Below are 16,119 nucleotides of genomic sequence, written 5' to 3'. Positions count from 1 at the left end.
TCCTTCTCCCCTGGGGGCAGCTCATCTTCTGTGAATAAAAGGTGGTCAGCTGCCTCTTGCATAGCATTGAGCAGGGCAAGCACTGCTCCTGCAGGGGCGGCTGTGTGGACCTCTGGCTGCTGCTGCTGCTGCTGGGGGTCCATACTGCTTCGACGATGTGTGTGTGCTTGTGGCTCTGCAGACCGCGTGCTGTGCAGGCTGAGTGTGTCTGGGAGGGGCCCTTTAAGGGAGTGGCTAGCTGTTGCCCTGGAAGTGTTAGTCCGCCCTGTGACCCTGTCTGCAGCTGTTCCTGGCACCCTTATTTCGATGTGTGCTGCTTTGGCGTGTAGACGTTCCCCTGCAGCGCCTACTTCGATGTGGTGCTGCCCAACGTTGACTTTGAACGTCAACGGCACGAGCCCTGGAAGATGTGTAGACACTACTCGTGTAGACGAAATAAGCTATTTCGATGTAGCATACATGTGTAGATGTAGCTATACACTTCTAATTCCCTTTTGGGGGCAGATGCTAAAGCTGCCAGTCAACTAAACTTGAAAAAGATCTGTGATGTCAGTCTTTGCCCAGAGTCTCTTCAGAGCTAAGCACAGAGTTTTGTTTGGGGTTAATATTAATAGTTCACAGACTTCCTGAAGAATCTGGTTATACTAGTTTGCCAAACTGGATTTCTATCCTTGTCTTATTGGCAAGGAATTAACATTACAGCACACCTTCTAATAAATCTTGTTATGGAACATTTTGAATGAAGGTGAAGATGGTTTAATGCAATAAAATAGGAATGCTGATACATGTACAGTGGGTTTCCTCCCTAAATCTCAAAGTGCTTAACAAAGGATGATACGTATTATCAGCCTTATTTTTCAGAACTGGCAAAGTGTCTACACTAAGCTCATGTGGAAGAGCTGGGTATAGAACTCTGGTCTAGCTCTCTCACACTTTTAGGGTTGGTGATTGATGCCATTTTCTGTGAATACTCAGTGGATGAGGCAGTAAACAAATAAGGGCATTTTAGGCTTAGTTCTTCGACATATGGCACAATAGTCCTATCTGCATTATTAACTTGTAATGGGTATGTTGGTTGAAGTTTCCCTTCTCAGATGCTTATTACAGTGTTCTGTACACCAGAAAGCTGCTACCTTCCATCCCAGAAGTGATTGAATTTCCATAGACTTTTATTCATATATTAAGGACTTGCCAGACACCGACTACATCTGCAAGAGATGCAGCAAGGACTGTCACTCTCGTGTGGGTCTTCATAGTCACAATAGACGCTGTAAATGAAGTCCTCAATTGAAACTTTAAAGGGCGCGATCCATAGTCTATGCAGACTGAAGGATGCCTACTACTACTTATTCATATATTGTTATTTATAAAATCTTTTGAGATCCTTCAAGATGGATGCTGTCAGTCAATTTTTAAAAAGTTCTCCACAACTTTTTAGATATCAAAATAAGGGTCAGATTTTCAGGAATGACAAGTAACTAAAGTATCGTTTGTGAGACTGCTGGTCAGGAGTGAAATCTTGTCCCTTTTGAAGTCAGTGGATGTTTCTTTTGTTAACTCCAGTGATGGCAGGACTTCACCTTGGATTTTCAAAGAATCAAGCACCCGCTCTGAAGAGTGTTTTGAAGGTTTGGCTCATTATCTTGGTGTTTAAACTAAATGGAGGCACAGCCCTTTTGGGTATCAGGGCCCTATATAGATATAAAGTTACTATATCTGTATTAAACAAATACAGTTATTTCTAGATCCTATGTTAACTGAGGGGTCTTTATTTTGCCATTAACATTAACTCATGTTAATATTATATTTTAATATTTTATGTTCCAGAAATCAAAAATCTCCACTTATGACAAGATGTGGGCCTTTATGAGTAGCAGGAGGCAGTCAGTGCTTGTCAAAAGTAATGAAGAAGGTATCCAGCGTGTACTCACCTCTGATTATGCCTTTCTAATGGAATCCACAACCATTGAGTTTGTCACACAGCGGAACTGTAACCTAACACAGATTGGAGGCCTGATAGACTCAAAAGGTTATGGTGTTGGAACTCCCATGGGTAGGTTGTATGTCAACTGTTTTTTCTGTGTTCATTAATCTTAGCTCTAGTGACGTGCAATATTGTGCTCTCTGTAAACTGCAAGCAGTTTCCCAACCCCAAAGTCATTAAACAATGCATGTTATATTAACACAGTTTATGGATCTAGTGCAGCTTTGGAAAGGATGTCATGGTTACCTTAAAAAAATACAAAGCTGTGTGTATAAAATCTGTGCTCTAGAATGGGTCTGCAGATTATACTAAAGAACATAGTTTTAGATCAGTTTGTCAAGGTATGTTTTGTATTTATGGTATAGTATGGTCACGGATTATAGAATGGTAGTGCAATGACTGCATAGGCAAATGTGGTGGGCATACATATTTCTGAGATATAGAAAAGTTTAAATATTGAATACCTTAAAATCACTGGGGAAATAGTCGTAGTAGTTTATAAATAACCCCTGGACAAAAACAGTGAACTAAAACTTCCTGTATCTGAATTATGGAGTTGTGATTACAGGTCCTAGTCCTGTCATCAGATTCCAAACAGAGTTCCACTGAGTGGACATAAAGATTGCCCACATTGATCTAATTGCATCTGTGGGTGCATAGATGACACCTAAGCATGTGCTTAAAGTCAATTGAGCTATATTTATGTGTGTGAGCTGAGGATCTAGCCCTTGGTTTTCAGAGAAGACATCTTTTTAAATGTACTCAGACATTAGTGGTGTACAGTGGCAAATGGTGTATTAGGAGCATGGAATGACCTGCTTGAAAGAGTATTTTGTTCTCGTTTTAGTTTATATTTATATTAAGACTGTCATCTTCTTGATACTGGACTGAGCTGTATGGTTTTCTCTAATGTGAATTACAAATATAATTTATTTTGCCTATATTTAAAGCATACTGGGGAAAATTGTCTATAACACTTTGCCATGAATCTCATAAGGAAGGTTGAGAAGAAGTTATTGGAAGATCTTGCAAAGAAGAAATAGCTAGTATTGCCAGGCAGCTTTACCTGTAAAGATGTTTTTTGTAATTTAAATATAAATACTCAGCTATAATGTTAGAGTTGTAATTTCATGCACTGCAATAAGTGAAAATGATTGCAAGAGTACCCTGTATGAAAAATCATAATTCCATATATTCCAACCTGGTTCCAGCCTTGTGCTCCTATTGCATGGTACTGATTCCGACCCTAACCACTAGATCTAACTCCAGCATTCCCACAGTCACCTGCTCCTGGTCTCAAAAGCACCAGACCCCATAAACAATGAAGAATTAGAACTGATACCGTGAAAAAATATCCTAACAAATGTCAGTATCTCTGTGCTGGAGATATGGGGAGCCCTGTGGAGTTTGTATGCCCAGGTTGCTATTTTCAGGCAAAGAAGGGGATCCTTGTGGTTATCAGAAAAGTGTGGAATAGTTTGACATTAATAACATCTTTTGATGATATTTCACATGACCTTCTCATTCACAAATTGGGGAAATTCAATCTAGATGGGGTTACTGTAATTGGTTGCATAACTTGTTGGAAAATCATTCCCAGATAGTAGTTATCAGTGGTCATAGTCTAGCTTGGAGGGCATAATGAGTAGGGTTCTACAGGGATCAGTTGTGAGACTGATTCTGTTCAATGTCTTCATAAATGATTTAGATACATAGAAAGTACAGTTATAAAGTCTGTTGATGATAGCAAGCTGGGAGAGATAGCAACTGCTTTGAAGCACAAGATTGTAATTCAAATTTATTTGGACAAATATGAGAAATGGTCTGAGGTAAACAGAATGACATTCAATAAGGACAAATTCAAAGTATTCCACTTAGGAAAGAACAGTCAGTTTCACACATACAAAATGGGAAATGACTGTCTAGGAAGGAATACTGCCGAAGGGATCATAATGGACCACAAGCTAAATCAATAATGTGACACTGTCACAAAAAAGCAGACATCATTCTAAGATGTATTAACCAGGGTGTTGGGAGCAAGATGTGAGAAATAATTCTTTTACTTTACTCCAAGCTAATTAGACTTCATTTGGAGTATTGAGTCCAGTTCTGGGCAGTAGGTTTCAGGAAAGGAGTTGATAAATTGGAAAAAAAAAAAAAAACCTCTAGAGCACAGCAAAAAACAATATTAAAGATCTAGAGTACACAACATAGGAGGAAAAATTAAAAAAAAAAGAGGTTGGTTAGTCTGGAAAAGAGAAGACTGTATGGGGATCATGATGAGAATTTTCAAGTACAGTACATGAATTATTTTTACAAGGAGGAAGGCAAAATATTGTTCTTGTTAACCTATGATGATAGGACAAGCAACAAGGGGCTTAAATTGCAATAAGTACAATAGATGGCTGGACATTTGGAGAATCTTCCCATCTGTCAAGATGGTTAAGCACTGAAATAAGTGCCTAGGGACATTGTAGAATCTCCATGATGGGAGATTTTAAAAGCAACTTAGACAAATGCCTACCTTGGACACCTGTCAGGGATGGTCTAGATAACACATAGTCCTTTGAGTATGGAGGACTGGACTAGATCCCCTCTAGAGATCCCTTCCATTTGTGCAATTCTCTGATATGATTCCATGAAAACCTGCAGAATAGGTTTATATGTTCCTCTGCATCTTCCGTGATGGCTTCTATTTTATTAGTGGCAAAGAAAGATGGCTCCCTGCAGCATTGTGTTGACTACAGAATTTTTAACCAATATCTCTTATTCTGTTCTGCCAAAGTCTTCACCAAATTGGACCTTGATGGAGATTATAATTTCATGAGGAGCCAGAAAAAAGATGAAAGGAAAACCAATTCATACACCAATTGTGCACATTTCAAATATTTGGTCATTTCATTTGGCTTATGTAGTCACCTGTCAACTTTCCAGCATTCATAAATGGCATCTTTGGGGATGTGCTGGACCAAATTCTCATTTACCTGGAGGATCACTTCATTTTCTCTAAAAGTCAGGTCCTCCACAATTATCATGTACGTATAGTTTGAGACAGATGCTGTCAAAACTAACTCCATGTGAAGTGCAGTAAATGTGTTTTCAGTGAGGACACTGAAATTCTTGGAATATATTATCTCAGATGGGGGACTCCCAGGGGACATACAAAAGATTGTGGTGATGCTGCAACTAAGGGTGCATACTGAGTGCAGCAATTCCTGTTAGTCTTTAAAATGCTACTTGACTGCATTTTTGTTTTGATTCTATATAGCCTAGCACAGCTCTCTCTCTTTCTATCAACAGCTTAGTTCTTCATTTCAGTTAATGGAAAGGAAGCTAACAGTCATGTGGTGCAACATCATGTGCTTGGATTTTCAGTTTCTCTCCATGCTGAAAGAAGGCCAGTATGGACTACCAGAACCAACCCACGCATGGCTAATGTTAAAGGACTGCCACAGCAACAGTCTAGGGAGACCCTATTTAAAGTGTCTGGGGCTCCCAGCCACTGCTTCTGCAGCAGTTGAAGCAGTGCCTAGGAACCCCAGGCCCTTCAAATTGCTGCCAGAGCCCTGAACTCCTGGCTCCCACCACCGCCACAGCCCCAGGGCTCCTGACCTCTGCAGCAGCAGCAGCAGCAGCAGCAGCCAGGAACAGGTGGCTGGGAAAATGTAGCCCTCAGCCCCTCTCCATCTGCCTGAGGCCCCATCACTTCTGGGAGCTATACCTGTCCAACCCTTCAACCTGCTGTATTTCCAGTAACCCCTGGGAATTACTTTCAGCCCTGGTCTCTTTTACAACAGAGGCTAGAAGTGACTGTAGTGTTAATATAGTATAATTATGTAATATTTTTCTTTCCACTACCAACTTAAATACTTCTTGCACAATAGCATTTGCCTGGATTCACTACATTTAATTGATTTTCATTGTACTATCATATCTTCCAGATACTGCTTTTGTCAGTCTTCTTTTCTCAAGCCAGGCACTGCAGTTGAAGCATTTTTTTGGTTCTAAGCTTTCAACATTAGCATGCAGATACCTTGTACAGTCCACTTTTCTTCTAGCAACAACAAACATTACCTTTTTAATTGGAGCTTATCTTTGGCTTGGAATGAGACGTGCATTTCATCGAACATGTCTGTTCTTTATGTTATAAATGTAAATCTTCTCTTTAAAAAAATTCCTTCCTTTTAGTCTTCCATATATCCAGAATCACTTATTCTAGTGGAAGGTCACAGAGAGATAGCTGTGTTAGTCCCTATCTTCACAAAACAAAAAAGCAGACATGTAGCACTTTAAAGACTAACAAAATAATTTATTAGGTGATGAGCTTTCATGGGGCAAACCCACTTCTTCAGCTCATCACCTAATAAATTATTTTGTTAGCCTTTAAAATGCCACAGGACTTCTTTTCTGTTCTATTCTAGTGGTGCAGTCACTGAAGTGTGTACACAGGGGGGCAATGTCAAATTAAGGTTCACAACTCCAGGTATATGAATAGTTTAGCTGGAGTCAAAATATTGTAGATTGAGTTACTGTGGCATCTCCATTTTGTGTGTTGGGGGAATCTTTGGGAGAATTTCTCCCATCTACTCCTGTTATACTTGTCATTCCAATGGAGTATGAGAGTCTATGGGAATGTGATCAGCAGTTGAGTTAGTGCATCTTCAGACCCATTGAATTGCCTCCCTCCCCCTGCCCAGGATCTATTGCCTCCCTGCCAGTTCCAAACATTTGAGTTGCTTCATGCTTGGTTCAATTATGAAACAGGTTAGGTCTTCCCAACAGTAAGCATGTGTCTACAGTACGAATTAACTTCAAAGTTAGGCAAAACTTTTCTGTCAGTCTATAAGGTGCCACGGGACCCTTTGTTGCTGTTAAAGTTAGGCACTACATCGAAGTAGCCAACAGAGAGTCTACACACATTTTTTTTCCTTACTTTGAAGTTAACTTCGAAGTAGGGAGTCCATCTTCAAAGTCCTAACTCCACTCCTGGGAGTGGAGTAGTGCCTTACTTCAAAGTTGAACTTCAAAGTAGGATGTGTGTAGGTGCATTTTTGTAGTGTAGCCACAGCCTAAGTGTCCTTTGGGATGGGTCTACCTTATGACAAATATACCCAAATGCCTAAGAGACTGAAACTGTCAGTCTTCACCTTTTCCAAAGTGTATTGAAACATTAGTCATTCCGGTAAAATTTGTAACACTTAAAAGTAGGGGATTTTAGAGGTTTTAAGCTACTTATGTATAGGATAAATTTTATTCCAGACAGAGAATGGGTAACTGAGACTTCATCTAGTCAATGAAAGAATGCTGTAAAACTAGTTAATTTTAAATGGCACCTTCTCTTTTTAGACTTAGAAGGATTCAATTTTTATGAGTAAGGCTACGTCTATACGGAACTGCTCTCCTGGCAGCTCCATGCTAATAAGCAGTCTCGCAGTTGCAAATGGCTGCTCATTAGCATACTCATGCAGCTAATTAGCATAGCCGCATGAGATTTTACTCTCGCCAAAGGGTGGGTTTAGCTGGCAGAGGCACATCTACATGGCATGTTTACTGATGGCACTACCCTCTGCCAAGAGCAAAATCTCATGAAGCTATGCTAATCAGCAGCCATTTGCAACTGCAAGACTGCCAGGAGAGCAGCACCATGTAGACGTGGCCTAAATGTTTATTTTACAATACACTTATAAATGTTGCAAAATATTTCCATTGATATTTGAAATTTTTAGACAGGCTAAGGAGGAAAAATGCTGCTTGAGAGCTTGAAGGTTTCCGTTGAGGATATTTCATTTGCATATTTTGGCATGCAATGTTTTTAATTTGTATTTTCATTTTTATAAAACCTTTGCTTTTTGAATCTCAATGTCTATGATCATTAAATAACTATTGTCTGACTACCCCAATTTCCTTCAACTGTGAAAACTGGAATAAAAATAGTACTAAAAATCCATAATCTTCCACAGTGTGAAAATTTAAATGATACGTTAAAATGCTTTAAAATAAACGTATTATCCAGAGAAATGATACAATAAAAATAAAATCTATCATGCCTAGCTGTATTCTATAATAAACATCAGAGTCAGTGTGAAGTGAACCATGTAAGGCTCAGAAGTTTAGCTTGTGTATTTGTGCATATCATACCAGTTCTATCTGCAAAAGTAGACTGGACATTTTATGGGAATGTGAGCCTTGTTCATATGGAAATATTCAAAATGCAGCTTTTTGTGGTGCATTTCAAGTTTTTATTTAGAACAAAGAATTGCAGAGTTACAAATTAAACATTTAAAATATATGTTATATTAATTAATTTGTGTAGTTATTTAAAAGTATGGGTAGAATTTTTGTGTAGTAATTTGTAGAGGTTCTTATTTATCTTGATAAGTTTTCCATTTCTAATCAGTATTAACAATTTTGTCACTTGCAGAGAAAGAGTTTGTTACCCATTTTCTGTCCTAATCTCTTTAGAGCCACATTTTTTTCCCCTGTTCCAAGTCCCTCTATCTATCCAGAGAAGCTGGAAGTGAAAACAAAATGTCTTTCATTTCTGAATACTACCTTCAAATTCTAGACATTGCCTTGTGTTCTACTTTTCTCTACTAGACTGAAGAGCCTCACTATTAAATATTTGTTCCCTATGTGGGTTCTTACACGCTGTAATCAGGTCATCCATTAATCTTCTCTTTGTTAAGACAAATCTACAGAACTCTTTGAGTCTGTCAATATAAAGCACTTTTCTAATCCTTTAAGTGTTCTTGTGGCCATCTCTGAACTCTCTCCAGTTTATCAATATCCTTCTTGAATTGTGGACACATTACAGCTGGGGTCACGCCAATGTGAAATATGCAAAAAACTCCTACTTGTGATTCCTGTTTATCCATTCAAGGATCACTTTAGGCTAGGTCTGCCAATGGAAGTGGGGTGGGAGTGGAGGCTCAGGGAACAGTTTGCACTAGGGCCTGGTGTTTTGAAGGGGTCTAGAACTCTGACCACCGCTGCAACTTTGGAAGTGGTGATGGCCAGATCTCTGGGCCCCTTTGAAATGCCACAACAGAGCAGGTCTGCCACTCTGCATGGTCCTAGAGGTACTAGGGGCACAATGCCATGGTCTGAGCTACACTAAGGGCTGACTGAACTAGTCTGACCCCTTTCAGGGATGCAGAGATGGTTCCCACTCCAAACTTGTCCTGGAGCCTCCATTGGCTGTTGTCCCCATTGAGTTAGGCCTTTTAACTACAACATCACCCTGGGAGCCCATATTCAGCAAGATTATCCACAATCCCCTCATTTTTGGAGTACTTGCTTCCCAGGTTAGAGTTCACACCATGCAAATTTGGATTACACTCCTGGTGCCTATATGTCTCTGTTTAGTGTTAGTTACATTCAAATGCATATTGTTTGCTTGTGCCAAGTTTATGAAGCAATCTGGGAAGAAATGTAATTGTGGCCTGTCCTCCTCATTGTTTACCACTCCCCCAATTTTTAAGTCATCAGCAATCTTTATCAGTGATAATTTTAGGTTTTTCTTCCAAATCATTGTTAACAAGGTAAAATATTAGAGAGACAAAAACAGATCACAGCAGGGATTGCTGTAGAAAGATACTGCACAATGAAGATTTTTCTATATATGATTATATTTTTACAGCTCTCAGTTATCCAGCATTTTTAATTTGCTTACTGAATGCCATTTTAATTTTATATCATTCTTATTCTTTAATCAAGATGTATTGTGAAACCAAATCAAATGCCTTGCAGTAACTTAAATATGTTACAGGTACATCAACACTATTACCTTTATCAGCCAAGCTTTTAAATCTCATTAAAATAGATATCAAATTAGTGTGACAGAATCTATTTTCCCCCAAATCCTGGTTGATCGTCATTCATTCATTTAACCTTTAATTTTTTTGTAAGTAAGTTACATCCCATATCATATCTGCCCCTCCATTATCTTGCCTGGGATTGTCAATATACTGACAATTCTATAATCATCATATTGTTTCTTTGTAGATATTGACATAGCATTATTCTTTCCAGTCTTCTGGAACTTCTTCAAGACATATTGAAAATCAACATTCAAGTTGCTCTAGCAACTTGGCCAGCTCTTTAAAAACTGCTAAAATACAAGTTATCTGGACATTTTATTTTAATAAAATGTCTTTCTCTAATAGCTGCAGAACAGAGATACATCTGCCTCCTGAAATGTGTCTGTTGACTACCAAATTATTTGAAGAGTTATTACTAGAGGGAAAAAAAAAGTGCAGGCAACTATGGCCACTCTGTGGACCTGTAAAATTGGAGTAACACAATGGCAAATCAGATAAATATATGTAGTAGGCATAAATTAATTATCAGCTTGGGATAAACCTGTGGTAACATAGACCAGAATCAGGTTCCAAAAGTTTTATATAAATAAAATGCCATAAAAATTGGCAGTAGAATTCTGTTATGACCTAACCATACCATAAAATTGGCAGTAGAATTCTAACTGTTATGACCTAAAATAATACACTGTGCATGCCTAATGAAAAGAATATGAATAAAATAGTTGATTTTGGAACAAAGCTGTATCGGCCTTAAGCTCCAGAAATCAACAAATTTGTAGAAGTTCAATAGATTAGAATATGACCTTGAAGCTTCTTCCTTTTACATTTTATATCAGGGATGATATATTTACACATACTTCTTTTCACTTTCAGTTCTGAGTGGATACTGACCAAACCACATTGGTTAGTAAAGTTTTATTTTTTTTCCCATTACCTAAAAAATGTATATTTCATTACTCATTTTTTTCTCTACTTGTGGATTAAGTATACTTGCCCCATACACATGTGGCTTCCACATAAATATAATTAGCCAAATCAAGATGTTGACATTTAGGTCACTAGCGTGCATGCATAGGCACATACACACAATTTCATTTACATTTCCCTCCCTGCTCACAATGACCCAAATGGAGGGCTTTTGGAATTTCAGTCAGCTGTATAGCACACAATTAAAATGTTGTTTGGAGCAAGCACATTTTGACAACAATGTTATTCACATAATTTCATCAGACAGAGGATCCAGAAAGAGGTATTTCACACTCCACTCCCTAAAATTAAAGCCTTCACTGCAGAAAATAAATAAATAAATAAAGCTTTCAGGCAATAATTTATGATCTGCTATTTCATACTTCAGTTAGGAATATGACTTCATGAATTATTTATATTTACCTAAGCCATTAAAAATGCAATATAATAGCATTCTTCTTTCCCTCAATAAGAGGTGCCTGCTTTCAAATAGTTTTTAAACGAACAGTGCAATGAACAGATGTATAACGCTGAACTACCATGTTATTTTAGGTAGCTCACCTAATTTAAAATTACTAAGTCTTTTTTTCTTGGGGTTGACTTGAACAAATCTTTCTGTTACACTTCCAGTTTCACAATGCTGTATTTTGTAAACTGATTTTTTAAACTATTTCTTTAATTCAGACATTTGATGAAAACTTAATAGTACTTATTGCTACGTGTATATGTTCCTTGGATGAATTTTAGCTAGAATAGCAGTTACAAATATAGATTATTTAACGAGAGAAACAGATAAGACAATTATAATGTTCTTGAAAAATTAACCATGAAATTCATATTTATGGATAAAAGAAAAAATAGAAAAAGGAAAAGAAAAAAATATTAAATATTAGGAAGTTGTGTAATGCCCTGTTTAAATCATATTAACAAACCTAATTCTTCCACTATCTTTTCAGATAGAGTTCTTGTCACAGTTACATTGTAAAACAGAGAAAGAGAGAGAGAAGAGGTGTTTTGATATGGATATTTTGCTTTTACAGTTATCTTAAATTCACTTTACTGCCATAGTTTGCCCATGGAATGGGAAACACTACAGTATATGTCTTAATTTCTGCATCAGTAATATGTACCAGTTGAACCTCTCTCATCCGACACCCTTGGGCCCTGACTGGTGCCACACAAGAGGATTTGCCAAAGAACAGAAGATCAATATTATCTAGCACATTAACAACACTTCCACTGCTTACTAGGCTCTTAGAAGACATTTACAGGTAAATTACAGCTAAATAACAACATAGAACACTGAGAGCCAGGACCCATAGCTATAAACAAACTGTATGGGACCACGGGAAACTTGACCATGCCCATGATAAGTGGTTGTCTGGCTAACTAAAATCATGCCAGATTATGGAGTTTGCTGGACAAGAGAGTTAAGTATTAGAGAGGTTCAACCTGTACAAGCTTGATTCTTCTATCAGGTACAGTCCTCAAAATTGACATCAATGAGTGAATTTTGAAAGATACTGAATCAAAATGAGTCAGAAAAATAGGATGAACCTGGAATAGGCTTGCTTCTCAATAAACCTTATAGAAAAGAGAAATGGGGAATGGAGAAATTTGGAGTAGTGCTCTGTTTTGCCACACTTAGATCAATCCTTAAGAATTGAAAACTTGAAGAAAATGTTATTGGAAAACAAATTAAGTGTAGCCCTTTTTTGTTAAAAGATAGGAAATGAAAGAGTTTATAAGGATGAAGAAAAAACTTACACTTGATGCAATTCCCATTTTAAAAAGCTTACCAAAAATTAAATGGACAAATGTTAAAATTTCCCCCTTTTTAAGAAATCCAGAATAAAAGAACCCTTTTTTTTGAAAAAACACAATCAGTTGCATAAATCATGTACATTTTCCTTGTCTTTTCTTTTTTTTTTTAAACTTCATTTAGTTAAGGGCCCAGATAATCTACTAGTTATCTATAAAAGAAAGACTTGGTACCGATTGTTTCCCTTTTGGAACAAGTGCTAGGGGGAAAAGAAATGATCCATGCTCAGATCCATGGGATCATAGTTTCTTAGATGTCTTCACTAAAATCCCTGTGAGGCATTTGCAGGGAGCTCATGTAGAGATCACTGGGCTAATAATACTAAACTGAGTTTGAAAAAAAAAAAGAAAACTAAAGAGATGTGAAATAGTGTAATTGCTCCAGGATGGTTGTTAGGTTGAAGGTAAAAATGTAAGGGATAATGGATTGGACATTGTACAACAGCTTCATTGTAGATTTCATTCACTTTGAAAAACCTGGAGAATCCTGGGAGTAAATCACTTGGAATGTCAAACCCAACCCATTTCAAAGCAAAGGCTAATCAGTTAAAAATTAAGAAAAAAATATTCAAGGTAGTTCATATTATTTCTGATCCTTCTTCCTTCCTTTACTCCCTGTTTAATTGTAGCTCAAATTTACTGGAAAAATTCTACTCTGGTAGATTGAAAAGAATAAACCCTTTAAATAAGATATTATTAATGTTCTTTTAAAAGTTGCTTGTATGGCTACATTAAACCATAAGATTAAGTGAGATAAGATGTGCTACTCAAATTGTGTATCTTATTTCAAAGCTATTTTGGGATTTGGCACTGTCTATACAGTGCAAAATGTCAAAATACTGAACTATTCCTTGGCATCCCTCAGGCCTCCTGCAATGAGGAGCCAAAATAGTGCAGCAGTTATTTCAATAAATACTTCAAAATATCAGATGCATTTCATAGATGCAGAGTAGCTATTTTGGGATACCTCGGTATCCCGAAATAGCTCATCAGTATAGACATAGCCTACATGTGGATGCTTCTTTGTACCGGATTTGCAGTGTGATTTGTGGGTGGGACATATGTTTTGACTTCTGATGAGCTAACTAAATTTTGAGTAGCATATGAAATACAATAGATTAAGTATCCTGGATAAAAAAACACAGAAGAAAAACTGTGTTTTCAATTAGAAAATATTTTAAATGTACTAATGTAACACACATACCTACTGGGTGTGGTTCACTGCCACATGTAGTGGCATCTAGACCAATTGCACAGAGCCTGGTTCCACATTACTGCAGCAGATTGACCCACTCATGCTTTATCCTTTGTGGTTTTGTTTGTGCATGTGGGAAACGACACTTTGTGGGGTCAACGTCGACCCTGGAACTCCTTGAAAGAGGCCTCCTTCTTCTGTGAGGACAGCCCTAGCAGGTGACTGCTGATGAGTCGATTTTAGCTATGCAATTGGCATAGCTAAAATTGCATATCAGTGGTCAACTGCTATGTCTAGTACGGACATAACCAGAGAAAATGGGTCTCCTCACAGCCTTAGCTGAGAGGTAGCCGACTTTAGCTCAAATTATAGAGGCTCATGCACTAATCTCCGTACACACTAGCACATGTGGACTATGGGTGATTATCTGCAGAGAAGCCTTTCTGTTTATCAATGTTTCTGTGACACTTCTTTCCGCCTCCTGACTTCACCTATTAAAAGTCTACTTTTATTCTTTGTTACAGATTACACTGAGCTCTCATAGTGGCAGGAGACTAGCAAGACACTGAGTGAACCATTGTCTTGTTAATTTGTGTTTTATAAAGAAGTAAGGGACTCTGTCAAAATAAGAAATTTGGAAATTGGCAGTCTTTGTTGTTTTTAAGATGTTCCCATTTTCTGTCTAGGGAAAGCCTTCTATTTTTCTTTTGTTTTCCATTCCCTTTTCAAGCTCAGTCTGATGAGTGTGCTTAGGCGTCTGGAAACTACTAAGCATTAAAAAACAGAGAACTAATACAGTTATCAGTATAGTCATTCGCAGACCTCTAACTTCATATGTATTCTTAAGGAAGGAATATATGATTTTATTATTTTATATCTTTTAAAGTGCAGCAGAAAGATCTAGGATTTTTCTAGCTTGGAAAATAGATCTTTTTTTCCAAGTAGACTATGGACATGAATTTTGTAAAATCTTAAAATATATTTTTGATTGTTTTTCTTTAAAAAGAATCTAAAATAAAGTGAATGAAATTGACTGACTTGCTCATACAATCCTAATAGCATAGTCAAGGGGAAAATACATGCAGCCAAAAGGTAAAAACACACACAATTGTGCTTTAAACACTGAAAATCAGGAGTTCTGCCTTATGCATTTACTCCTGGAACCCTTCTATTTTAACTCATAGTAGGTCATAGGTTGTGCAACTAAATTCCACACTTTAAGCATATTACAATCTTTGAAAAGAGAAGAATAAAGTAAGCAAGTGGAGTCATCAATTTCTGGTTTGTTTACATCAATAAAAAGTACAATACATTCAAAAGGTAAATAGGTAGCAATGTACCAAACAAGGAAGACTTTTCCTTCACTTTCCTGGCCCTTTGTCTGTAATTCTTCACATTATTAGTTTTATAATATTCATTACTTATACATGCATAAAATTGTTTGGCGTCAATACTTTAATGTAACTAAAAAAGATTAATACATTGTCTTTACCAGCTGAACATAAGGCACAAAAAAATGATGCTTATTATTTATCCTTATGCAGGTCAGCCCATGAATTAAAGCTCATTCCAGAATTTCAGGAGCTTTCACAGGGATTTAAATGTTGCTGAAATATGTGAAACTGTAGTTAGAATATTAAATGGAAAAAATCTTCGTTGTATAAATAAATCAGCAAACGAAATATTTTTAATGAAAGTCTTGTCACAGTCTGGGCTTTATATCAAGTGAAACTGAACAAAAATAAGCTAGAAAATCCTAGTTTCTATTGTTAGCAGACTGTTTGAGAGAAGGTAGTTTTCCTCTGGGAATTCACTGAAGAGAAAGAACTGGAGCACAGTCATCATTAAAATTGCAAATGCTGACCTAATGATATCTAGGACCATATGTGTATCGCACTGCTATATAGTATGTTATCACAGACTTATTATTTACAAGCAGTAAGCCTCGAAGTTGAGTGTTTTAAAGCTGGAGGTCTATTTTTCTATCACCAAAAACTTACTTTCTGTATAAAATATTTAGTATGTTACATAATAGGAAATTCATAGTAGTCCTGAAATAGTTAATAAAATTATTTTGAGTAATGATTGAGCTTGCAACACTGATTATTAGTGTTCCTGAGGACTTACAATGGACTGACACAAGTCTATCTGCCAGTTGCCATATCATCTGCATACCTGACAAAAATGGTTAGTGTGAGGCTGTTTTTCACACACGTGTGAGAGGTTTTTTTTTCATTAATGTATTTCTTCTTCCTTCTCCTGTTCTCTTCTTTTATACTAATCCTTTTTCCTCACTTATTTCTTCCCTTCTCATCTTTCTCCTTTTCTCCATT

The 16,119-nt window shown here is 37.1% G+C and overlaps 1 protein-coding gene across 1 annotated transcript in view; it reads left to right on the top strand.

Annotated features, from left to right (window-relative positions):
• The window catches only part of GRIK2 (glutamate ionotropic receptor kainate type subunit 2), a 610,734-nt gene that overhangs the window by 560,663 nt on the left and 33,952 nt on the right, over positions 1-16,119 (top strand). Inside the window, exon 14 of the mRNA XM_074988838.1 lies at positions 1,828-2,053. Within this exon, the coding sequence (XP_074844939.1) occupies positions 1,828-2,053 (226 nt within the window). The remainder of the gene's footprint in view (positions 1-1,827; positions 2,054-16,119) is intronic.

This window comes from Carettochelys insculpta, chromosome 3, assembly GCF_033958435.1.
Source record: "Carettochelys insculpta isolate YL-2023 chromosome 3, ASM3395843v1, whole genome shotgun sequence".
Taxonomy (NCBI): domain Eukaryota; kingdom Metazoa; phylum Chordata; order Testudines; family Carettochelyidae; genus Carettochelys; species Carettochelys insculpta.
Note: the sequence above shows the minus strand (reverse complement) of the source record. Positions and strands in the feature narration are given on the sequence as shown.